The 26326-nt window shown below is 47.9% G+C and overlaps 1 protein-coding gene across 1 annotated transcript; it reads right to left on the reverse strand.

The window, feature by feature from the left end:
- Nucleotides 1–1085: 1085 nt before the first annotated feature.
- On the reverse strand, nucleotides 1086–24928 carry LOC149341977 (arylsulfatase B-like). The gene is made up of 9 exons (XM_089542055.1): nucleotides 24781–24928; nucleotides 22368–22527; nucleotides 21261–21373; nucleotides 12937–13047; nucleotides 10961–11086; nucleotides 10714–10840; nucleotides 6735–7028; nucleotides 2265–2704; nucleotides 1086–1220 (listed from the first exon to the last, which is right to left on the reverse strand). Exons 1-9 carry the CDS (start codon nucleotides 24871–24873, stop codon nucleotides 1086–1088), a joined length of 1599 nt encoding a protein of 532 aa, XP_089398181.1. The 5' UTR covers nucleotides 24874–24928.
- Between the last annotated feature and the right edge of the window lie 1398 nt (nucleotides 24929–26326).

The following is a 26326-nucleotide window of genomic DNA, read 5'->3' on the forward strand; positions in this document are numbered from 1 at the left end:
TCCTGTTCTCGGTGCATCCGAATTCCGCAAAGCGAGCGGAAACAGAAGATAGCAGGGCAACGGCTATGAGCTCGTATGTTCTGGAGGGGTTGCGAACGCCTATACTTTGACTCCCCCTCCCTGCCATCTCTAGCCCCCAACCGAAAAAGGAGGGGGGGGGGGGGGGGGGGCATGGTGGTGGCTGCTTTTTTGTGCGTGGCTCCCGACTGTTTGTTCAGAGGGTCCAGGCGTCTCTTCTCTTAGAGTGCCGGAAGTGTTTTAGGGCTTTGGTTCCCGCTTTCTTTTTTTTAAAGTTCCTTGTCTATTTTGTTACCCACCGAAGTTTCCGAAAGAAGCCACCTAGAGCTAGCACGCTAAAAAAACGAGTTTTATGTGTTCGGCTTTGAGTAATAATGACAAGTGTGAAAATATGTTTTCGTGAGTGCGACTAGCGTCGTCACCTCAGTGCCGCGAGGCGAAACTTGTCGAGCTGTCGCAGTTGTACCCAAAGAAGTGCAATAAATCCGGATTTCTGTGCTTGCGCCGCTTATGCTCATGGCTTCTGTTTTTGAATCTGATAGCGATTCTAACTCTCTGGAGAGCTGTCAAAAACTCGCGAAAGAAGTAGAAGCGAGATGCGAAAGCGCTGCAGCACTGAGTGTGTGTGTAGATGGGAAACAGGGGTCTAAGCACAATCTTCAGACGCATGAGAACAAATTAGGCACCCCGTTGTAGTCCTTAAGGCAGAGTATAAAAACTCATGAATCGCAGCGAAAAGTGGTGCCGCAATGTATGTACAACTGCCACCTTGGACGCTAGAACGAGTCCTTCATGGTTTAGATTATCATCGGCGCGCAAGGCAAATCGCTGTCTGGGCTGTAGAATAGGTCAAAAAGCTCTCAGGCGGTTAAAAGAAAGGTTTTTACTCAAATTTTGAAGGTTAGGAGTGCTTGTGATTTCATACAACCACACTGTAGTGCCCGGAAGCAAAACCGGGGTTCTGGAAACTTCAGGAAATGGCGGTGCGCTTACACATTGTCGGAGATTGTAATATGGGCGATTAACTATGCACTGCGTGAGGCTAAGGTTATAATGGGAATTTTGAGCTACGATGACTCCAGCCAGGGCGCCCACGTTCCGTTGTGATACTCAGGAAAGCTTGCGGGATCTTTAGGATACTGGAGCGCGGGTTTGGCAACTGCTCGGTACTTGTCCAGGCGCTTCTTCAAACCTGCAAAGACCTGTGAAAATAAAAACGAAAAACTGCAAGTACGCACTGAGTTCAACGAAGGGATAGGAAGGCCAAAAAAGGTTTTCACTCGAGGCAAGTCACTTGCAACGAATATTATCGTCTACTCGTGCTGAGTTGAAACTTTTTTGTACAGCTCGTAGGGCTGATACATTATCATTTACTTCGAGGACAGTAACAAGTTCCTGAGTGCACATTACAAAAACCTGGATGCAGTAGGCAACTTTCCAACGCTTGACGACTAAAACAAAAATAATACCATTGCTCAAAATACAGCTGAAATTATTATCAAGTCGAATGAATATGTCTCCAGTTTTTTTATAGTTCAGTCTTACACATATAGTGCGCTGTTGTGTTCACTAACCGACGAGGCAGTTTCTGAAACGCTAGGTTCCAGGGCTACGGCTTTTAGGGAAATCAATTCTTCCTTCCACTTTGCATCGTGTTCATCAAAACCAGTCGTTTAGATATGCACTGTCGTTGTCACCTCATATCTCATTGTTTCGTATGTTTGTCATTTGCATTTCCGGAGTGAACTGGCGTCTATATAGGAAATGCATGCCTGCTTTGACCTTGATTGTACTTTTTCCGGGTATAGATCAACATTATAAACTGTTTCCTCTTCCTATTTCACTACTTTCGCTCCAACAGTCACAGAAGTTCGAAAAGCAAGACGCCGCCAAAAATACCTCACCCTTATAAGTCGCTCCCATGGCTTTGCGTGAAGTGAAAATCTGGTAGCAGAAATATTAGCTTCCTCCTCATCATTTCTAGTCGCGAATGCCTAGCACCCGCCCTTCCTGGTGTTACGAAGCGATGTTAATATGCCACAGAACCGAAATAACAGGTTGCTAAATGCGACACCAGAAAACATTGCACTTGCGGCCGATACACAGCAAAATACAGAGGGACCGTGCTACATTAATGGTCTAATTGTTTTTTTGCAGCAGATCGCAGTACTTCCCACTGTGAGCCAACAAACAGACAGGCCATGCTTTCTACTTTAAGCTAGAAAGAATGTCTGTTCGACGCTTACCTCCGGAAGAGAGTTGGCCAGGTTGTTCAGCTCACACGGATCTTTCACGATATCGAAAAGGAACTCCGTATCATGCGGAGAAAAGTCGCTTGTCCGTTGGCCGCACGTTAGAGTGGCTCGTTGCCTCCAGCCCCTCGGAAACTTCAAGCAGTCTTTCTTGTACAGATTCCTCAAAACAGCCGCTGCTGTGGACTGAGCAAGCAGTTCGTCGAGGTCTTTGACCGGGTGACGACCTCCTGGAGTTCGGTAGCGACCATTGTTTTCGCCACTTTTGTCCAGGACCAGTTTGTAGCGCGAGCCACGAAGAGCTGCAACTAAGGATTCGGGGTGCACGGGATAGATGTTGTAAAGCATATCAGTGCGAAGTGATCCCGCTGCTGTCGACAGTTGGTCCCACATATCCACTCCATCCACCTCTCCCAGTTTCGCAACGTCGCCTCCTGAAAGCACAGAACGGGAAAAAGACGAATTGCATGTAATGAACAAATACCTTGAGGCTGTGAACTCAGTGACATCATAAAAACTGCAAGCCTGTGATTACTGCACACGCATATCTTCAAGCTATCTCTGCTGCTAACGCAATGCTCTCAGAATTAGGAGACTGGACAGATGACTGAGGTAGCGCTATTTCCAACTTTTGATAACTCTGTGTATCCGGTCCCCAAACCTCGTGCGAAACAGTTCTAGAAGCAACAAAATATTTTTGAACCGCTTATGAACTCAGTCAGTTGCATGCTCTGGTTTATGTAATTGCATTTTAGTACTGTTTTGCCCGAACTTTTGACGACTCTGGGTATCGGGTTTCTAATCCTCGGGCCGAAGAGTGCTAGAAGAGAAAAAAATTGAGCAGCTTATGTACTTGATCACTTTACAAACCCCTGGTATATGCAATTGCGTTTTCTTACTGTTCCTAATTCCTGCGACGCTCAGGGACTAATACTTAGCAGTGTCCAGAAAATTTTGTGTTTGTATACATGCAGATCTCTCCGTACTGCTGCCCACCAATTCAAGGAGCTTGGGCTAGTGCTTCAACCATGCTATCGCCAGGTGAACTCAGTAGTCCAGGGAGCAACATGACGACGCTCAAGGAGCGCTCATTGGAAACGTCGCGAACTCATTTACCGAATCGAGCGGATTTTGTCATTTGTGCTGCCCCAATTTCTTCCTTGCTGCTCGGTGTGAATCGATGACGAAGAGGAAAAGGATCCGAGGCAGTCGTTCATAGGCTGCGCCATGTGCCAGAGGCAACAACAACAATGACCGCTTCGTCTGGCTCTGACTCTGGTTCCTGTCAGGGCTGTGGTCCCGCTCCTCCGCTTTCCTGAGTGCCTAAACTGCCTGTGGCACACTGGTGGAGGCGCTGTGTTATCCAACGTGACCCCCTGCCTCCCACCTCGCCAAGACCCATTACAAAGTCCGGTGCGCCGTTCCATTGACCAGGAGGTCGAGGCATGTGCAAGCCGGCGGACCCGGCTTAGAATTCGGTCTCTTGCTGCACCCAAGCACAAGGTGCGTGTGGGAACTGGCCATAGCACGACCTACCATGACCCATGCCGAGCAGACAGACTCCATCGTCACTTTGCCTACACAGCCCACTGCGAAGTACATTTCCGTCGTCCGTCGCTCGCCACCGCCACCAGTCGGCCGCCCATCCCCCATCCGCAGCCGCTCCCGCCTCGTGCACGTGCATACAGCACTCCTCTACGACAGCGCTGCCTAGGCAAGGCTGACGTGTCGAGGACCGCCAGTCACCGTCCGCTGTGTTTCCTCTGCGGTGAAACCAGCTACGTCTATCGTCGTTGCCCTTATGGCGAGCTTGGTTTCCGAGGCTTCCAACAAGGTGCTCCAAGCCCCCAATATGGCGAGCAGCCTCGGGAAATCGCGAAATTTCTGCGCCGTTCCCCATCAGCTGAGCGGTCGTGTTGTGTTTTCGCTCGTCGCCGCCACTCCGTCTCGAATCCCCTCTTCGCATCATCTGGCGCGAAAGCCTCTCTCCTCGTCGGGAAAACTTAACCCGGCGAAGCCTGGAGGTGGCGTTGCCGAACACAGATCTGTTAAAGAGCCTCCATGCACTACGCCCAGCTCCCTATCGCCAACCGACTGCCTTTTCGCCAATTCTTTTGCCGACTCTCCTAGCCCGGTGTGCAATAATCTTGACGCAGTTATCGACGGCCACGCCGTGACGGGCCTTGTAAACACCGGTGCTGACTACTCCGCAGTGAGTGACGATCTGTATCACCGCTTTCAAAACAACGTGGTGGATTATACCGCAAATCCGAACCGCTGGAAGGCACCTTGCCACCCCTGTGGGCCGATGTACTACTACTCGGGTTCTGATTAGCGGTCTTACTTGACCCGTCAGTCCTGTTGTCTTGCAGCAGTGCTCGAGATGCATTGTTCTTGGTATGAAGTTTTTGGACGAGTTGGCGCTGTCATTGATCTCGCCGATCGCCGCCTCACACTTCGACCACTTTGCCTTGACCGACGAGCTCCGAGACAACGCTCTACGTGGCGCGCATCTTAGGACACCACGGGACTTTCCCGCCTGAATCGAGCGTGTTGCTTCTGGTCAAGTCCGCAGCCGGTTGCCTCTGGCAAAATTATCTTGGAAGGCATTCGGCTGCTTCTTGAACGGGGCACTGAGGTTGCTAGAGGTGTCACACGACTTAACTCTGGCTGCGCCCAAGTCCTCGTCACCAAGCCTCGCAGCATCTAACTAGCAGCACAGTGATCGGCCTCATCGAGCGCGTCAGCTCCCCTATCGACGCTGCGACCCTGGGCGAGGCTCCTTCCTTCTTTTTGCCCTCACAGCACACGGTGGTGCCTTTAGATGTCGGCACTGCACCGAACTCTCTGCACATGAGAGAGACGAGCTCATCACACTGCTTGCTGAGTTCCACAACTGCTTCTCCACGTTTCCTGGGATTCGTAAGACAACGATCGCTAAGCGCAGAATCGTTACCGACGACGCTATTTACTCTGTTCGTGAGTGGCCTTGTCGGGTTTCGTTAAAAGAACACGAAACTATACAGCACCAAGTGCGCTAAATGTCGACTGATGACATCATCAACCATCTCTCAACCAGTGAACTGCTCCGGTAGTGCTGGTGGAGAAAAAGATGGAATTACTCTTGTGGTTTGTGTTGGCTCTCGGCTCCTCGACAAAGTCACGAAAATAGGCGTCTGTCCACTGCCGCGCATCGATGACGTGCTTGATCGCCTTCGCCATGCACGTTACGTTTAGTCCGTAGATCTTAAACGGGGATATTTGCGAATATAAGTCGATGAGCGCGACAGACAGAAGACGGCTTTCATCACTCATGACGGACTCACCTCTCACCGGCCTAAAATTGCAAACATGCTCGGTCTACCTTGACGATATTGTCATTTTTTCAAGCACGCTCCACGAACATCTTGTCCGTCTGAAAGCAGTCCTACTGGCTATCAGAAACATCGGCCTCACTCACACGCCTGCGTAGTGCCAGTTTGCGAATGACAAATTGAAATTTCTCGGCCACGTTGTCAGTCAGGAGGGTGTCCGTCCTGATCCCAATAAAACAGCGACCGTTGCTTCCTTCCAAACACCATCGAGCAAGAACACCGTATGGTGGTTCCTGGGCCTCTGCGCTTATACCGCCGTTTCGTGCACAACTTCTTGCATATCGCTGTGCCGCTTAGTCGCCTCACGAAGGAGAACGGTGCCTTTTAGTGATCTGATGAACAACAGCGTGCATCTGACCGTCTGAAACGGCGCCTGCAGGCCTCCCCTGTACTAGGCCATGACCAGGATGTCTAGACTAAAGTTCACCTAAGTCCAGCACTCGTCTACACAAGGGCCTCGGGGCCGTTCTCGTCCAGAACCGGAACGGCGCCGAACGTGTCATCGCGTATGCAAGTCGTGTGTTATCGCAGGCGGGAACTAATTAGTCGGTGAGAGAAAGAGAATGTTCTGCAATGATTTGGGCGATTACAATGTTCAGACCCTACCTGTACGGACGCCCGCTCCAGGTGGTCACAGACAGACACTCTGTGTTGGCTGACTTATCTGAGAGGCCCTGCTGGCCGACTTGCGCGGTGGGCCCTTCGGCTGCAAGATTTCGACGCTACAATCGTCTATAAGTGTGGTCGCCGCACACTGATGCCGTCTGCCTCTCCAGTGCTCCCGTCGAATCATCACCTACAGGTGCGGACGACGAGAATGAAGACGCCTTCCTAGGAGCACTTAGTACCTCGGCGACGTGATCTCACATCTGGAAGGTCAAGGAGGCGTAGTTCCACGCCTGCTACTACCTGCTTTGTGCCTTGGACACAACGTTCTTTAAAAGAACTTTGCCCCGTTCTGCTTCCTGTTACTCCTGTTGTTCCGGTCCTCCAGTTTCCTGATTGTCTTAATAACCCGTCGCATTATGTTGCATGTGTTTTCAGCTCTAACTTGTACCCAATAAATAAAAGTGATAAGTGAAGCTCTAACCGGCTATCTTGTAGAGCGTGGTGAACCAGTCCGTCATGTGCATGAGTTGATGGGACACCCTCTGTCTTCTGGCAAGCAGAGGGCTCCAGACGAAGGCTGGCACCCTGGTGGAGCCCTCCCACACTGACATTTTCGTCCCGCGCAGTGGCCAATTGAAGCTGCGGCTGGAGTGGTCGCCAAACGGTGTGCCACCGTTATCGCTGGAGAAGACGACGACGACGTTGTCCAGCATTCCTTCCTCACTGAGAGTCTGGAACACCTCGCCCACGGACTGGTCCATTGCGTCCACCATCCCTGCAGTGGTGAAAGTGTTCACGTAAAGCACACACGGCAAATGTATTCCTGCGACCTTGAGCGCACGTGTGCTATCTGCCCTGCCATTTGAGAGGAATCATCATTTTATTACGGAAAAGTAGCGGTGGTATTTTCATAGACAAGTGAGAATCATTATAAGAAGACCTTTTCCTTTCTTTGTCTCTTCCTTGCTTTCCCTCTTTCTTCATTTTTTGTTCTTTCTTTCTCCGCCAATATTTCTCTTAGGTGGGAAACAATGCACAGAAAAAGGAGGACGGAAAGGAAGGACACGGACTCGCACTGATTAACGACTGATGGCTCTTATTTGAGCACTTTGTAATATATAGCACGAAAGAAAGAAAAATGGCGAGAAAGATACATGAACGGCACTAAAACATACCACTCAATCACCACGACCTGAATGGATAAGAGAGTGGCTAATGGTGAATGGTCAAAGGAATAAAAACAAGACAAAACACAGCACAAAGCACTGGTACCCTCGAAAGTACTTGATTCATATTTGAGCGATATTGCCACGTATCATTGTAGCGTCCGTTCGCTCGCGCAAGGCCGCACAAAAAGGGTGTTAGCATTTTTGTTCGTGAAGCGAGAAGCGACCGGACTAATCTCGATTGTTCACAGCCATGAACAGGCGCATGTACTTGTTCCTATATTACTCTAGATGATCTCGACCTGTTATCTCGAAGTTTCCTTGCCGGCTTTAAATCGAACGATGCCGCGAGCAGCGGGCATTCGTAGTTCGACGATTGACGAGCACGCTTGTTGCTTACGCCTTACTGCATTACTGACGTGCTCAGTGCTGCGTCACTGCGCATGTGCTTGACTGATCAGAGAATTAAGTTCATCTGTTTTGTTTTGTATTTTCTATGTTAAAACAGAAAAAATAAACTTCTCTTTCTACGCCGCCACCGAGTGAGTCAGTTCTTTTGCGGGCGCAAGTCAGCCCAAATATAGAGCTTCGTTTGCAAGCATTTCTGGTGTCTTCCTGACCGCTGGACTGCCGTCACTACAACGTGGCATCTGGTGGAGGTGCTGGGTATCCTTCCATGTTCCGGACACCCCCTACAAGTCGTGACGCCAGCCCTCTGAGTCATCTACCGCAGGACCTGAGTCCAGTCCACCGCGCAAGCCGACGCCTGCAAGGGGACGCACCTGAGTTTGGGATTCTGCCGGACCCTACCCGGACGCGAAAGCCAGCAGAAACGTCTACCATGAGCTTGCCCCAGACGACCACTCCAATCATTCTGCAGTAGCCCCGAGTGCCACCAACCTTCGACGCTTCGCCTGGCGCCGACCCCGAAGAATGGCTGGAGCAGTTCGACCGTGTGGCTGTCTTTAACAATTGGGACGATGCCATGAAATTTAGGTACGTCTTCTTCGCCCTGGACGGACCAGCAAGAGTCTGGTTCGAGAATGAAGAAGCCAGCCTTGCGAACTGGGAAACCTTCAAGGAGCGGCTGCTCAAAACTTTCACAAACGTCGTGAGAAAGGAGAGAGCTCAGCAGCTGCTATAGTCTCGCATTCAAGACCAGCAGCACACCGACGCCCGACGCTACAATATGCGCCGACGAGACACGCATTACAAGCCAGGCGATCGTGTTTGGATATGGACGCCAGTTCGCCGCCGTGGATTGAGTGAAAAGTTGCTGCGACGCTACTTTGGCCCGTACAGGGTTCTCCGTGGCATCGGTGACCTCGACTATGAAGTCATCCCCGACGGCACGACAGCATCTCAGCGACGCCGCACACGCCCGGAAGTCGTACATGTCGTACGCCTGAAGCCATATTATGAACGCTAAAGGACTCAAAGTTTGCATTGTCCGTGTTTATTTTCATTTTAAAGCATCGAGACGATGCTTCTTTGGGAGGCGGGTAATGCCACGTATCATTGTAGCGTCCGTTCGTTCGCGCAAGGCCGCACAAAAGGGGTTTTTTCATTTTTGTTCGTGACGCGAGAAGCGACCGGACTAATCTCGATTGTTCACAGCCGTGAACAGGTGCATCTACTTGTTTCTAGATTACTCTAGATGATCTCGACCTGTTATCTCGAAGTTTCCTTGCCGCCTTTAAATTGAACGATGCCGCGAGCAGCGGGCATTCGTAGTTCCACGATTGACGAGCACGCTTGTTGCTTACGCCGCCACCGAGTGAGTCAGTTCTTTTGCGGGCGCAAGTCAGCCCAAAAAAAGAGCTTCGTTTGCAAGTATTTCTGGTGTCTTCCTGACCGCTGGACTGCCGTCACTACAACGTGACAATATCCAAAGTGTGCTGATGCAAGTGTCTCCTGCATGTATCCGGTGCGCTTCAAATACCTCTCTTGTGCGCGCGTCTCTGTAGTTCCCTATCGTTCCTATCATGCCTCTGTACCGTGTATATATACTTCAGGCTTGTTGCTGCTTTTGTGCGCTATTTTCCAGCTAAGTCATGCACAAACTAGCCCAACAATATGCTTTATTACATCGACTTCTCTTTACCTTTCATTGAATGCCAAACATTGTTTATTCCGCTACCCCATCGGTGTCTGGAATGAGCCCGCATTGCATTTTTTCGAGATTTTTCACGTTCACGAATGTTCTACTGCGGTCAGTGCAGTTCGAGCATTCATTACAGTGCTCCGCACCTTATGCCGGCAGAGCCCTCAGTGGGCAGAGACCACATGCTTGAGAGATAACGTGGCTTCTTTCCTGTAACTTATCGGCAAGGACAGTTTTTCAAGTTCACGTTTCCCATTCTAACACCCTTCCTTCATCACACACTCCCCTCCACACCAGGGCTTCCTCCACGGAGTGAACACCCTATTTAGACCCCGCTAATGATCAGCACTTTTCAGACGAAAACCAGTGCTCGTGTCGAAACCACGGAAAGCACCCTGAGGATCCTTCCTCCCTTGTTCACTGTTGTTGTGAAGAAACTCACTTACATGCCCTCTCTGTACCATGTACTTCAGGCATGTGGCTGTTTATTAGATTCTCTGTTCCTATGAGGTAGACCACTTGGTTCTCTTGTGTGTACTGGCGCACAGAAGAAAAGTTTGGCAGTATCAAAAGGTAGGAAAAAAATTGGCAGTGCCTTAGCTCTAGTTAAGCCTGGATGAACAGGCGAAAAGCTTCAGTTATGCTTTTTTTGACGTCATGGCTGTCGCAGTTCGCGCACAATGAACTGGGAGCACCACGATAACGGTGTACGCAAGCGCGTTATATAGCCCTCCTTCCGCATGCGTAGTAACTGTGGTAAACACGCGGCTGCAACGAAAGGTCAAACGGTGGCGAGGAGGCGAGCACGCAGTAGTAGCGTCGGTGAGGAGGCGGCGCACATGCGCAGTAGCGCGCGGCTGCGCCGAAAGGCCAGGCGGATGAGTCGCCGGCGGCGACGGCTGCGGCCACCAGCGCCGCGCGTGACGTCACTCGGTTTCGCGCATGCGCAGAACTCGCCATTCGGTTTCACGGCATACGCGAAGCTCGGCTCCGACCCTCATAGTGAAGCTTTTCGCTTCAAAAATGGAGGAACACATGCTTTATGTTACTGAAGCAGGAATGTACGTGTGACATAATTTTAGCTTTTTGTTTACTTAGTGTGAAATGTATTTTCGTGCTTTCATTTTTTTTTGCAGTAGCAATAAATATTTCCAGCAGTAAAGTGTGAACAAATTTGCTAACAAACTCACCTGCGAAAAGTCTCCTTTCTTTTTCTTCGATGTAAGGAAACTTGTCGACATTCTCCTTTGGCGCCTGAAGAGGTTCGGGGCCTCCCGATCCATGCGTTGCCTGGTAGCTCATAAGGAGGAACATTGGCTCAAGGACGAAAGAAAAACATATCAATCCACTATACGCAAGGAAGCAATGATCGCAATAAGGAATCCAACTGGACATATTAGCGAATGCTACATTCGCTGCGTTAACCAGTGTAACTACCTTATCCTTTTGCCTGTTGCGTATGAGTTGCTGGGCCCTCCGGGTGTAAAGAGTGGTCGAGTACACTCCAGAGTCCGCCCAGTTGGGCTCCGTGCCTATCCAAAAGTCAAGCCCAGTGTGGTTCTCCTGGGAAATCACACGACCAATAAACGCTGGTTAGTGCTCTGAATAACACGGAACTTCGGGAATTGTTTAAGTCAAAGATATATCGTGTTTTTTTACTTTCTCGCTCATCTCTTTGCCGCGTACGAGCCTGTCAGACCTGTAACGAAGGCGCGGACGGACGCAAAAGAAAAAAAAAAACGCTCTCAAAAACGTCGGTCGTAATTGGTAACTCAGAAAGGCGCTATTTTCGCTTTCCCATAAGACCAGGCAGAGAGGTACAGTTCTGAATATTACAGCTATGAGGGAAAAAAACTGCATGCGATTAAGAATATGTCAGTTTTGTTTTGAAGGTTGCTCTGTGCTGAGCCCTTACCTGCATCTAATTTTTGTATATCTTAATCCAATCTGCTAGTCTATTCTCAAACAGTTGTTTTTCATTCAACGGCATAGAAATTGCATATACATGACGATGCGGCTACACGCTTGTAGTAGCAAGGATCAGCGGTGCGGCGCTACGCGCGGAAGTGTGCCGGGTTTAGAGGAGTACGACATTTACCTGATCAATAAGAGGGCACAAGCACATGGAAAAGGCTCGGGGATTACCAGAAGGCGGGTGTTGGAAGTGGGGACATAGTAGTTTCTGTTTCTGCGGATTGTTGGGTGTGACTTAGGGTATACGGGGAATGGGAGGCGGGCCGAGAGGTGACGAAGCAACCTCTTTGCACAACGGGTTCCCAGATCGTTTCTGTTTCGAAAAGCAAAATTTCTTACATGGGAGAGAGCTGCAGTCGTTAAATTGTTCCGTCATCAGCAATTGGAACCACGATATCGTTTTGTGTTAGCGAAGGATCGCGCCGAGAACCTCGTTATCTCTGCTGTGTAGCGTTAGACCATTCGGATAGGGAGCGACTTTTTTTTTTTATTACCGGTTTCACCACGTGTACAATAAGAGAGTATGAAGATTATGATCTATACACTTGATTCCAAAGAACAATAGCTCACTAGCGTTTCTCCCGCAGTGGAAAACTAGAACTGTTTCAAAGAACCGAGCTGCTACACGAAGCTAACAATTTTTTGATCAAAACCTAGCTTTTTGTCAAATGAACTCAACTTGGACATGTTTTCGTATCGAAATAACTGCGTACATTTTCGGCATTGCCATCGACGCGATTTGTTTAAACTTTGAATGGCTTAGAAAGAAATGCTCGACGAGGAATCGAGACACCGCTGCATTCGACGCGTGCGGGAGATAACCTGGTAGCTAAATCCTGCCGCAAAACCCAGTCCGTCGTCTGCACGATTTTTTTATGTTACCAAAAAAATGTGATTTCTCGCATTCCAGCGCCATAGGCCGGAAGGCGTAGTGGCGCTAGCTAGGAGCTGTCCCAGTTTCCTGGAAAACGATTCTGAATCTTAAAGAATGAAGCATCTACATTACCAGTCCTTTGCACAAGGTTCATTCGGTTATGGTTCATCAAAGAGAGGCTTCCCTAGACTTTTACAGGGATGCTTACAGAGTGAGACAAGATGAGAATATGCATCCTTGTGCGCGCGCAGAGAAAGCTGATCTTTGGCACCTTGCCCAGCTGTGAGATTTGCTTCTTTCCTAAAGGAACTTCTTATCTTTGTATCTCAATCCATACGCCATTCTTATTTATATTTATACTTCCTTCTCTTCTATCGGTATTTACCGCGGCAGTATTGTTTGGCCGTCGATGCCTCCATTATAAATTTAACTGCTTCAATGCAAAATTCCAACCTTCAAGCGCGGAAAACAAACCAAAAATGTTCTTTTATCTACATTTGGATCATCTAAAATGAGTCTCCATGCTATTGGAATTCAAATTTGTTGGGGATTTGAGCATGCGTACGTAACTCGAGGTGTGGCTATAGTAATCCTCTTCTCCGTAGTAGTAACCGTAGAAAGTGTCGAAACCCCGGTATGTTGGCGTGAGGGCTTCTGTGTAACAGCCAAGATGCCACTGTAATAAGAAAGGAGCATCAGTTCATATGCGACAGTCCAAAAATGGAATTTACTGGTATGTACCACGCATCAGATACCGAAGTTACCTTTCAACATGCAGAGTACCTCGTGTTTGCATTGAAGGTTTAGCTCCTCCTTTTAAGGCGAAAGCCTTTAGTGTCTCATCGTTGTAAGCGGCAGTTGTCGACAGAAATGTCACGCTTTTCAGTTGGTCTAAATGGTCGTGACGTCACAGTGCGCCAATTTCAAACGGGGCCAATTGTACTTTGGCTAGTAACCATGCAACCAATTGAAGGGATCATATAGTGATGCTCCAAGTGGGACTGAGCTTAGTTAATTGCTTAATTACCCAATTAGCCTAATTAACTTTTCTAGTCAGGCCATATAAATAAATAAAACCGAGTAGGAAATTGGTCGAGCTCGGGAATCGAACCCCGGTCTTCGGAGTGCGAGACGAGCATGCTATCCACTCCGCCATGCCAGCTTTTTTTTTTCTTCAACATGGTATTTATTACAGTGATGTAATGTTCTATGTACATGAGCTATATACAAGTCATTATGAAAACAGTGTTAAACAATACATATTGAAAAGACCATGCACTAGAAAAGGGGCAATGCAGAGCACATCACTAATAGTGAGTGCCACTCCGGTTCGTACTCAGTCTGGGCATACACGTCTCTTAGATGAACAACCATTCGACTGAAGTGATCCTTTGTAGACACAACAGGTTCACAGTGTCTGTCCATCATGCGGGTTTTCCAGAGGCTGTGCAGTCCAATCAGAAAGAACACGTCCTGGGGTTCATCAACAAATGGCAGCGCAGTGAGATAGCGAACAGAATGTGGAGTCAGATGAATTCTTTTTTTAAATGTGCGTTGCAGGATATCCCAGAAGAGTACTGCATCTTTGCAACTGATGAAACAATGCTCAATTGTTTCTGGTTCATCACAAAGGCGGCAATTAACGGTAGTCACAAAAATGCCCTTTTTCTCTAACCATGTTCTAACAGGCAACGTACCGGTGTGTAACTTAAAGAAAAAGGTCTTTGTACACGGCGAGACTGGCATCTTACGTACTCTTTTGAGTACGTCATGCCCAGGTAAACCAAAATACAGAGAGCGGTACAAGGGCGGAGGGAAGAGCATACTAATCAAATCCTTATACAACTTTTGCCTCGACACTAAAAAAAAGGAACTGAGGAGAAAAACGAACAAGTAGGAAACGGACAGCCAAATACACCTCTTGCATTATGCCCCACAAACACGGACGGTCACAAACATTGGAAGACACAATGAGGTTGGGTAAAACATGAACTAAATTTGTTTGCAGGAATGAACGTACTATTGGATGTGTAGTGTTACGGAAAAACATGAAACGTGACACTATCTGTCGGACATACAGGTGGACTAGACCAAGGCCACCAGCGCTTACAGGCCGAAAAAGGTTATCACGCCTCATGGATTCAAAAGACGAATCCCACACAAAAGTAGCGAAAACCCTGTGAAAACGCTGGATAGGAAGTCTTGCGCAATGAATAATTTGCAGTACATAATATATTTTAGTGGCGAGAAACAGATTACAGGCGGTCGCCCTGCCAAAAATTGAGAGGCCATGGGGGACAAACGTTTGAGCATAGCGCTGAAGAGTTGACACGCGGTCTTTCCAATAATGTGCGCTATGCTTATAGGCACTCAAAGGGACGCCAAGGTACTTTGGTGGCCTGCATGTCCATGTTATACCAGCATATTCAGCAGGTGTCGTACCCCAGCTACCAAACCAAAGACCGCAACTCCTAGAGCGATTAATCCGACTTCCTGACACCGAACCGAAGTCCTCCGTTAAACGAATAACCTCATCGATGCTTGGCTTATCAGTACAAAAAAACGCAAGGTCATCTGCATAAGCCAATACCTTCAGTTCGTGGCCCATTATTCGGAAACCATTGACAGCTCTACTGTTTATAACACTTATGCAAAGTGGCTCCATTGACAGCTCTACTGTTTATAACACTTATGCAAAGTGGCTCCAAGTATAATGCACAGGAGCGGAGACAGTGGGCACCCTTGTTTCACCGAAGACTGAATTTGGACTGGTTGCGAGAGACAGCCATTAACAATCAAGGGCGTGGTACAGGATTTGTAACAAAGGCGTATGCCAGTAGAAAGTATTGAACCGAGATTGACGTGATTTAAAAGTGCAAAAAGAAATGAATGGCACACTCGATCAAATGCCTTTGCCAGGTCAATTTGCAGCATTGCTAATTGTTCTTGAGCGTCACTGCAATACTGCAACACCGTACGCGCTACATGTAGGTTAGATTGTATTGATCGTCCCCGCAAGCCACGTGTTTGATGAGGCCCAATCAAAGTAGACATTGCAAGCTGCAGCCGATTTGACAGTACTTTAGAAAAAATCTTATAATCTACATTAGAAAGCGTGATTGGTCTGTAGCCATCTACAAATCGAAGTTTTTCCTTATCCTCGGTCTTTGGTATAAAGACAATATGACTTTTCGTAAATGACTGAGGCAGAAATTCAACATCAATACTTGTCTCAAAAATTTGGAGCAGGACAGGGGCTAGAACGGATTTAAATACCTTGTAAAATTCTCCTGAGAGGCCGTCAGGCCCCGGGGTTTTCGAAAGCGGCAATTGATCAATTGCATCTTGCAATTCACACAAGCTTAAAGAGCCACTTATTGCCTTGCACTCATCCTCATTGAGTGGGTTAATCATGGACACCAATCGCGCTATATGAACATCATCAGCAGTGCTAGACGTGGCAGCAAACAGAGAACTATAGTGGTTTTCAAACTCGGTAACTATGACATCTGTACTTGTGACCAGGGCACCACCACAGTACAGCTCAGAAATTCGCTTGGCAGCCACATGACGACGCTCATCTAGCAAGGCCTGTCTAGTAGGCTCCTCAGAGTGCAGAGCACGGTTGCTGCGGGATCGTACACAGGCTGCACGATAGCGTTCTGCATCAAACTTCTGAAGGTTGCACTTAACAGCACCAATTTCCTCTGTGTACAAGCCAGGAGCCTCACATTCAAGAGCATGCAGATTATAAAGACTCTGAAGTAACCGTTTCTCCTCACCATGCTTAAGATAAGACTTCACGGAGCCGATCTCAATAGCTATGCTACGAACTTCTAGCTTAAACATCTCCCAAGCTGCAAATAATGGGACATCCATGACCAAGCAAGATTCCAAAGCTGTCATCACTCGCTGCTGAAAATGGTCATCATTTAGAAGCTCGGAATTAAGCTTCCACAGTTCCCACCGCGGCTGAAATTTGGGACGGGCGCATTCTCCAATCTGCGAAATGACCATAGCATGATCTGAGAAAGAAACAGGCTTGACATCACATGAAATGTGCCGGTTAAGGAGATCTACGGAAACGTAAATGCGATCAAGGCGTGAATGTGAGGCTCCTCTGATGTATGTGAAGGCGGATGACAATCCGGCATCAATTAAACCTGCATTTTCGGTAATAGACAATAATATACCAGAGCTCTTATCGGCGCTTTGGTTAGGACGTGTGCGATCGCGTGGGTCGCACACACAGTTGAAGTCACCCATGAAAACGACATAACGATCACATCCTAGGAGAGTTGCAATTGCATGAAAAAAAACTGCTCGTTGCACCACACTATTTGAAGCATACACATTGATAACCCTCCACGACTCGCCATGCAGTCGAAAGTCACAACATATCAGACGCCCTTCTATGTCAACCTGGTACTTAAAGTCAGAAATAGGTAGACTCTTCTTTAAGAAAAGAAAGCAACCTGCCGAAAGACCCACAGAGTGCGACACACAGACGTTGTAATCTGTTAGGAAAGGTCGCAGGGCTATCTCTGTATCCACTTCACTTTCTATCTTAGTTTCTTGAATAGCGACAATGTCTAGCCGATTGCCCCAAAGCAATCGGCGTAACTGTACCTGTTTCTGCCTTGAACGGAGTCCACATATGTTGAGTGTTGCGACAGTCAACTGCTGGTTAGAGGCCATGGTGGCTAACTTGAGCTTCAATCAGGCATCCACGATGTCTGGGGGCATCACTCCGGAAGGTGAGACCTCCCTAGAGTTGACGCCCTTTCTCCTTGATCTGGAGCGCCGAGGAGGTTTCTTATTCTTTGACTTTCGACGGCGGGACTTGTGCTTGGCGGGGACACTGTCCTCCTCAGAGGAGGCATAACTCGGAGACACACCGCGCTTCAAGGCCACACTTAAAATTTGCTCATCGGCATCACAGTTGCCGTCGGGGAGTGAAGTGCCAGGTTTGCACTGTGTTACCTGTGTGGCACATCCGGCAGGAGCCTCAGAAGATGTAGCAGTGCAGGCACTCGGCGCCGGAGCCACACCGTCGTCCTTGTCTTCCTCTGGCCCACGCACAGCACAGGCACGTGCGCCAAGAGTGCCATCACTGACACTGCATATAACTGGAGCCTGCTCCGCCAGGCATCGACGCTCATCATCTGCAGACAGCTGCTCCATCTGTGAAGGCTGGGTAGTCTCATGCTGCACAGCAGGAACGGGGCCAGACAGCGGGTCAGTAGACGCTGAGTCAATGGGCGCAACGGCTGGCGTGCCACCAGCAGCATCCAAAACTTCTGTGGCGTCTATCAAGTGCTCCTGCAATGCGTCGTCCATGGCACGGGTGCCACCGCGTAGCTTATCAGCATACGACACTACGCACTCCTCTGTAGTATGGCCGAAACGCCGACAATCATCACACCGAGGAGTGCGGCAATGACGACGTATATGGCCAACCTTGTGGCAACGGAGACACCGTGGTGGCCTTCCTGGCACTAAAACCAGACATTGTACACCGCAAATTGTCAAAATGTGAGGCACGTCGTTGACAGTGACGCCATCAGCAAGAGTCAAGGCAACGTCTCGATTCAAGGTGCGCATGCCCTCCATTTCTGGAACCCTCCAGTGCTCCACTGTGATGGACGTAATCGTTCCGCAAGCGCGAAGGGCGTCCCGAATGTAAAAATCTTCAAGATGTTCGGGGAGCCAAAGTATCTTGAGCTTTACTGTCTTAGGTTCCGGGTCAATCACTAGACAACGGCGGTTTTTCACTTGTAACTCCTGAGTGCTCACGAGCTTAGCTTTCGCTAACGCTGCCTTGCATGTTATCATGCCATGCCAGCTCGATGGTTTGGAATGAACAAAGGCGCGTCTAGTGAATACGGTGTCTTCGCTCACTGCCATCCTCCTCCCTTCCCTTCCGGCGAGGTTTAGGTGTCCACCGAGATATGAGAGACAGATACATTTCCTTTCCTCAAAAACCAATTTACCGACGAGCGAGGCGTAGAACCGAATGGGCGATGGCGTTCTATGGACTCCCTGGCAGCGTTGCAAGACGCTGTTGCGTTCCAGTCTTAGAGGTGAAGCTTAACATCTTAACCACACATCAGTGACCGCACTTTAGGTCAAAAAAGTGCATCCCTTAACCATTCAATACTGATTTGTCATCACTTAGTAATTAGTACTCAATTACATGTGACGCCACCAGTGCCACAGAAGCAGTCAAAGTGGTGCGGAAAACGCTTTCGCCTCAACGCACTTTAGACAGTCAAAGTGCCCCTGAATTTTTTCATAACTGAATTAAGGCATCTTTAATATCAACATTGTATCATAACCTGCATGCTCGAGGAAGACGTTGTGTGGCAGTGTACATGCAAGCAAACCTCGTTTAAATCCTGATGAAAGCGTTCATACAGGACTACATGAAGGGTCCAGTTAAAATTCGTTTCGAAATGAGCTCAACTGTGCGCACAAACGATGTAAAGAAAACCTGGCACGACACTGAGACCTGACTCGAGAATTAGTTTCGGACTCGCGACGTAATTCCAGTTCATCAAGGCCATCGAGCAATTCCCATCGAAATGAAATATATATGCAGGAAAAAAAAAACAGCATCGCTCTCGCGCTTTTAACAGCTTTCACCTGAGCTCGACCACTGGTGGCCATCGAATTGGATTGGGTTGGAGAAACTATTTTTCAGTTGTAGAAAATTGTTGGCGTTGTCCGCGGTTGTCGGTCAGATCTTCAGCGTTGTCAGCCATCGACAGAGATCGGTTCAAGCCGTGGTCGCCTGCCCTTAGTCCACATGATTCTTCCATTCCAGTGAGGACACCAAAACTGCGCGCCTTCTCACTCGTGACGCGCCCGCTAGTGAGAGTACTCCATCGCTATCGCGTCGCACCGTGAGAGATGCCGGGGGGCCTTTATCATTTTGGAACTGTTCTGCTTTGATGCTGTGGTCAGCGTGGGCACGCAATAAACCATTGATGGAAGCGCGAAAAATAGACCCTGTCGCGCTTTGCCCATCTCAGCAGCACCTGACCACTGTGCAGTATTAACCAAAATATTCAGTGCGATGAAAGCGGTTCTTGTCAGTTTTGTGGGGTCCATTCGATAATTCGAACTTCGGACACCTGGAACATTTGTTTGCTGTTTCTTGATGTTCGAATTAACGAGCTTTTACTGTGTCGATTTACTCCGCATCCTTCCCGCGAGATTTACTCGCAGCTCGGGTAGCCTCGCGGGCGAGCTCGAAGTTCCAGCGAGACGGGGCGATGCTGGACTGGCGTTGATGATTTTTTCCTGCTTGCTGTCCCATACGTGTTACGCCCATCGTTCTCGCATTGTGCGCTGAATATTTCTGACGCTCATGCTGGCGATTAAGATCGCAGCCGCGTCGGGAGCTTCGTCGCGTGGGCTTCTGGCACCCGTGTCTTCGTTGCAACCCGTCACCACATCCAGGGACTTTCGATATATCCGACTGAATGCCGTAGCTGCAATGCGCATTGTAACTGCCGTCTCGATCTCATTCGTGCTAGGCCAGTGTTCGTTATAAACTGGCACGGCTGCATGGTGTTGCTGCGTTTGCACGTTGCCATTCGTTTCAATTCTGCAACATATTGACCCTGGTGCTCCACCATTTGTCTAAAAAATGTAGCTGTGTACATCGTAGTGTTAGTGCAAGCTTTGAGTGCACTACAGGGAAAAAAGGTCGACGATGCTTCAGCCAGTGCAGGATAACTAAAAGAGTTCAACTTGAATTCAGTACAGCGCAGCCAAGTCTGAAAATAAAAATGAAAGGTGTAAGCTTATGAGAAAAGAATAGAGCAAAGCGGAACGGGAAAGAAACGAAACTTAACGACACCCTAGCGGTAGTCAAGAAGAAATGGGTGTGGGTAGATAATCTAACGCAACGGGAAGATAACCGATGGTCGTTAAGGGTAACTGACTAAGTTTCAAGAGAGGGATGGCCTAACATTGGGGCGGCAGAAAGTCTGATGGGTGGTTGAAATCATGAAGTTTGGTGGGATAAGGTGGCGGCAGCCGGCCCAGAACAAGCTTAAATGGAGAGCAAGTAAAGCCGAAAGTTGGGCGAGTTAATTTTAATAAAGTGCAATGGAAACAAGAAAGAAGCTTGTCTGCGTCGCCCTGCCCGTCTTTCGTGTTTCCTTTGCGCTTTATTTTACATCTATTCCATAGGATGGGAACCTCGAGATCCTTGCCCAGCCAAGGATGGCTGCTGAGGTTACCGACCCTATTTAAAGCTTTTACCATAAGTCACTTCTAAAATTTTTTCTTATATTTTTACTATGCTGCACGAATTAACTTTTTAGGCCCATTACACCTCCGTTCATTTAGTCTTTTGTATAACATCCTATAAAACAATTTTATATACCCTGAGCTTGGCGCATGACAGCCTTAGTCGCTTATGCGCCATTAAACCCAACACAAGAAACAAACAAACTTTATTTTACATCATAATTGGAGAGATATGGCAGAGGCCTTGTCCTGCAGTGGGCGTAGTCAGGCATATGATGATGATGGTGTTAGGTCATTTGCAGATTGTATTAGTGGTGCCGCTGTGGTGAGGTCCAAACATGAAACCTCGACACTGGGCGTATAATATTTGTTCAGGTAAGGCTGAATCACGGTAGCCAGATACAGTACTGATTGCACTCGTGAAAGTCAGATTCCTCGGCATGAATGTCTTTGCTCGCTTACGACAAATATATCGTTTATAGACCGGTTTGTCAGTTCATTAATCAACGATAGTGCAAATGAAAACTGCGACTAAGCAAAGAGTGGCTCCAGTAAACTGAATCAGAATGAAAAGGAAAAACTTAATGAGGTGACACAATGACAACTAAAAGGTAAATTGGTGGTTACCTTCCCGACGAGGTGAGTTGTGTAGCCCAGCTCTTTGAGATACTGTGAAAGAATTGGCGAGTCTAGCGGCAGGCCCCGAGGCTCACCGTTGAGAATTGGAATTCCCTGTAAGCCTAGACAAGATATACAGCGAGAGATGAAAGCCTTTATTCTCTGTGATACGGAGACAGGCTTTGGGAATGTGCTTTATCAAAACGCGATCCCTTCCACACCAGCGTCAGACTTCTGCTAGGGTATTTTGATGACGCAGTAGCGCAATGATAGGGCTTCTACCTTTCAACCGAAGCCGTCGCAGACTTGACACCGTAAAAAAGCGTCCAAAGAAAATACACTTCTATTCAGCCTTTATTTGTGCGCACACAACATATGTGTAGCCTAGATGTTCATTATTCCTCCGTAGTAGGGCAAACACTGGTAAACTGCCGCACTTTCCAACGCGGTAACAGCAGGCATCTTGAGCAGTAACGAAATGCACTAATGTTTTGGTAATGCAAGCGCCAGGCTACAGAAGTCTCGTAGCTAGCAAAGCTGCTAGTATTTCGGGCGACTACTGGCTTTATAGAGGTCGAGGATTTGGTATTGGTTCATAACAATTGCCCTCGAGTGTAGCACAGCTGAATCCCATGACACATGCGTTGCCGTACTCACGCAGGACTTCAAGAAAAGCTCATACTCTGGGATGAAGTTCTGACCCACGATATGCATCAACAGAACAAAGAAATTCACTAGATCTTCGAACTTCACATCAACATTTCAAGATTTTCTTCATTCCAGCTACTTGGAAAGATCGAAACCACCTTCCCTACTCCCCTGTGTAAGTTGAAAATATAATTTGTTTGAATAGACTATTCGCAATCCAGCTGGATAGACTGGCCTTATTTACGTGCTAGTATGCTAATTTACTTCCTACTCATAGAGTTTGCTTCAATTCTGTCTTAACGCGTTACGCGCTCACCTCCTTAATGCACTGCGTTGAGAGTTCGCAAATTAACTCCCACTCCTGCCTCTTTTTAACCGCAGCACTGACGGCGCTAACGACCTAAGCCTTTCTGAAGGGCTTTTAACTTCCATCGCAGCAGTTGCCTCCCTCATTTCTTCCAACCTCACCCGTCCGTATCGGGTAGCGTCCGGTCATCAAAGCCACTCTTGAAGGCGTGCACAAAGGCAGGGCGTAAAAGGTGTTCAGTATCACGCCGTCTGCTGCTAGCGCGTCCAAGTAGGGTGTGGGAATCTGAGATGAACCGTGAAAGCTCACATCGTCCCATTCCTGAAAGAGAAGTCCGTAGAGCATTAGAATGAGAAGGTTGCATGCTTGTGAGCAACAGTAACCTCGCGGATTTTCTTCTGCTCTACTCCTACAAGAAATCTCAAGCGGCAACACCTCGAACCGTGCTAGTTAGACTGCTTTTTCAGGCGTTAAATAAGGCTGAGGCAGCCAACTTTTTTTTTTTTTTTTTGTGCCGGTAACGCCACGACACAACAGAAAAACACCGTCCAGTTATATTAGTTTAGATGAATTCAAACGTATTTTCGAAAGCCCCTTTCGCTGTGTTGATCTGTAAGTTTTTATTGAGTGAACGGAGAACGCATGACAGCGATATCGTCGCTTCCATATACCACGTCACATATCAGTCATGTCGGTTTTATCCTCAAAATGTGCCAGCAGCCAAAGCCCATGTTTAAGAACGCTGATGACATTCTTTAGACAACTAAGCCACCGCGGTTGTTCAGTGGTAAAGGCGCTCGGCTGCTGGCCCGAAAGACACGGGTTCGATCCTGCCGCGCCGGTTGAATTTCGATGGAGGCAAAATTCTAGAGGCCCGTGTACTGTGCGATGTCAGTGCCCGTTAAAGAACCCCAGGCAGTCGATATTATCGGAACCCAACACTACGGTGTCTCTCATAGCCTGAGCCGCTTTGGGATGTTAAACCCCAGTAAAACCAAACCAAACGAAACCATTCTTTGGACAACTCTTAAAACCCAACATGTTCACCAGCTTTGAAGAGGTCGAGGAAAAACCAGGCTTTAAAAAAGCGCTGAAAGCGCATTCAGACTTAGTTTCTTTTCGTTAGACTGCCGCTGTTTTGCCATTCTTTAAAGTTGCTTCAAAAGGAAGGTATGTGGACGTCATAAAAAGATGCATGTTGCGGCTGGCTGACAGTTATTTCGAAAAACGTAAACAGAGTCCTCTGAGCGATGTCACGTAATGTTGTAGGCTTGAGTGCTTAGTTAATTGGTTTCCTAAAGGGTGCAGTGAAAATATCCCCTAAGCCTAGCCATCTCGACTTACCTTCGCCAGAAAGAATAATTTCATTGCTCAAGAAAGTCGAATTGAGCCCAATTGAGAGCATAGTTTGGTTCAGCTATAACAGATTTAGCTGCGGTCTTGCCTAAAGCCGACGGCGTTTGCTCAGAGAAATAGCCCTTCTCAAGACTAAAACCACCTATCTTTGACAATCTCCTCCTCTTCTTTCAACACGTATTCGAACAATAAGAACGGCTAAAGAAATCCGATGAAAGGAGACAAAAGAAATGCGCAGCGGCTCCTCAGTGATAAAAAGGCGAGAGTGATGATGCCTAACTAGGTAGTTGCCTGTTCTTTGACAAGGCGTAGTTTTGTAATGAGGCATGCTGCAGGATATATGCAGCCAAGAAACCTAATCGAAGAAGCGCTTGGCGTCAGTGCATCACTGGCACGTGAACTGATTGGGCTTGCGACCAGCGTTCTATGGGGTGTGAAGGTGCTCAACTTGCGCACCCGCCGCAAAGGTTTATAGGGGGCGGCTGTGTCAAAAAAACCTAAATTGCTTGCATCCAAAACGTATTCCTTAATATTTAAAGGCGCACCATTTCAAACGCACAATGAAAACTAGCCTGCATACATCTGCTTCAGTATGTATGGAAAGACACGGAGATGAACATAAATTGTTTCGCCCATATTGCCTCCCGTAAAGTTTTCACAGGGGGTGTACGGAGATGCATTCGCTAAATCATGAACGCTTGAACGCCTGAACCTATAGCTACCGCCATATACACGCTTATTTTAGAGAAAAGTAGCCGAGTATTATAAACACTCATGGCTTAATTACAAGTTCAGACTTGTTGCCTCGAAGCACCGGTGAACAACGGGCTGGAGAGCTGCCAAGACGTCGGCTGCTTTACGTATTCGTAAATAAATGAATAAAACAAATATATATGAAATGGTAAATACGTAGCATTTTTCTAAAATTTATCCTGCCGCTGAGTTCCAAAGCGTTTCAGACGATAAGGCTCCATAAGCAGCTAACGAAGTCCTTCATATTTTTGTGGTAACTAGGCAAGCCTTTGATATAGCGAGTAGACAGTTTCGCATATACCGAGCATATACCGAGCTGCTGTATGCAGGAACCCTCCATTCTTCACATGTGCCGTATGCCCTCACGTAGCGAACTACGGTATAGCCACGAAGACAATTAACAGACAGCTTCAGTGCCCCTTGATGTAAGTGAAGTGTAGTGTTTAGTCAGAACCGGTAACTCACCATGTCATCAGCGAGGAAGAATATGATGTCTGGCTGCCCTTTAGTACCGAGCATCGTTGGCAAAGTCGAAAGCAGGATCGCAAGATAACACATTCTTCTTTCTGCTTTGCTAAGGAAGTAATGGAAAGACAGTGTTGTCAGAGAGCAGCTTGTCACTTACTGGTGCATTTCGCAGTCTTTTGTTGTTTGACAATCTATTATTTTCCCCGGAACAGCAACTGAACAACTTCTGTCATCTTTCAACCTTTTCCACACCAGCAACTTAGTGCAACTACACAGTTAAACATCCACAACCACTCAGCCACGGTTCCAGAAGGACACCCACCGTGAATTGTTGATAAGGGTGCTTTCAGGGCTTGTTACGCCTTCGTAATAGAGCTCAGTCGACACGCGACTACTAAACACAGACAACAGTGACGGTGGTGGGGCTCTATCTCCCAAGTCGTCGCTTTAGAGACTTTTAGAACAGGGCGGCGCTATCGGTCAGTGTTAGACGGGAATAGTGATGCGCCAGTACGCACGCGCAGGACAATAAAACCCCTCCTGTTATTGTCATGCGCATGCGCAGTACCCCTCCGCGCTATTTCCCTACGCCCCTTACCCATAGCGTCACCCTCTTCTGAAAGTTTCTATTCTCTTCAGGATGCGTGCAGTACAATGTGGACCAAACTAAGCTGTACGCGGTCTTTAATCACTTCCTCTCAGATGCTGCTGCTGCCTTCCCTGCGCATCACCAGCTCGTCTCCACCCCGCACTGTGGCACAGAAAGTTGGCTTAAATGACGCAACCTTTTGTGTCAGGTATCCGCTGTATTGAAGTGGCACTGCAAGGGACAAACATTTCAGAGCACGCTCGCGAATCACAGGCGTCCTCTCTGGAGTCCCGCATCTTCGTAATTTAACTTTCTCTACGGTAGGCAATGCCATGCTGGTTGTAGTCACGCTCGTTGCAACTGAGTACTATACGTGTGAATGGATCCGAGGCGCACTTGTACTGCTTCTTCAGTGGTGGCGGTCCAGAAACGCAAATAGCCACAGAACTGTGAGTCATGTGGACGTGTGAGGCACGTGACCGGAAACTGTGATGACTGGCATGCGTCATTGCATCCACAACTCGGACAATTAAAACGTAGGAAGTCTTCTCGACTTCCAATGCTCTAATCGATATTCTAACATACCGAGAAGAACCGAAATGCGTGAGAATTTTCGGAAAAAACCGAAATTTTCAGAATTGGGACTGTAATTCTCGGTGATCGGAGCCCATGCTACAGAGGCGATCCAAGTCACTCCCGAGAAAACGTTCTTATGAGTAAAGTTCTGCCTGCGATAGGGCATCTATTCAACTTATCCTCCAGTCTTAAAGTGAAAATGTTTTAGAAACGACTTGAAGGAATGCTTAATTATACATTACAATAGTCTCGAAGTGCCTTTACAAGGGTTGTGAGCGGAGCGCATAGCATGAGTTTGCACAGTGCAATCCATTGCGACGAGCCGCGCAGAGCCATCTCAAAGATAGGCAGCGAAATTACCGCATAAAACTGCTTGAA

Source organism: Amblyomma mixtum, chromosome 5 (assembly GCF_055824585.1).
Source record: "Amblyomma mixtum isolate Tamu chromosome 5, ASM5582458v1, whole genome shotgun sequence".
Classification (NCBI taxonomy): domain Eukaryota; kingdom Metazoa; phylum Arthropoda; class Arachnida; order Ixodida; family Ixodidae; genus Amblyomma; species Amblyomma mixtum.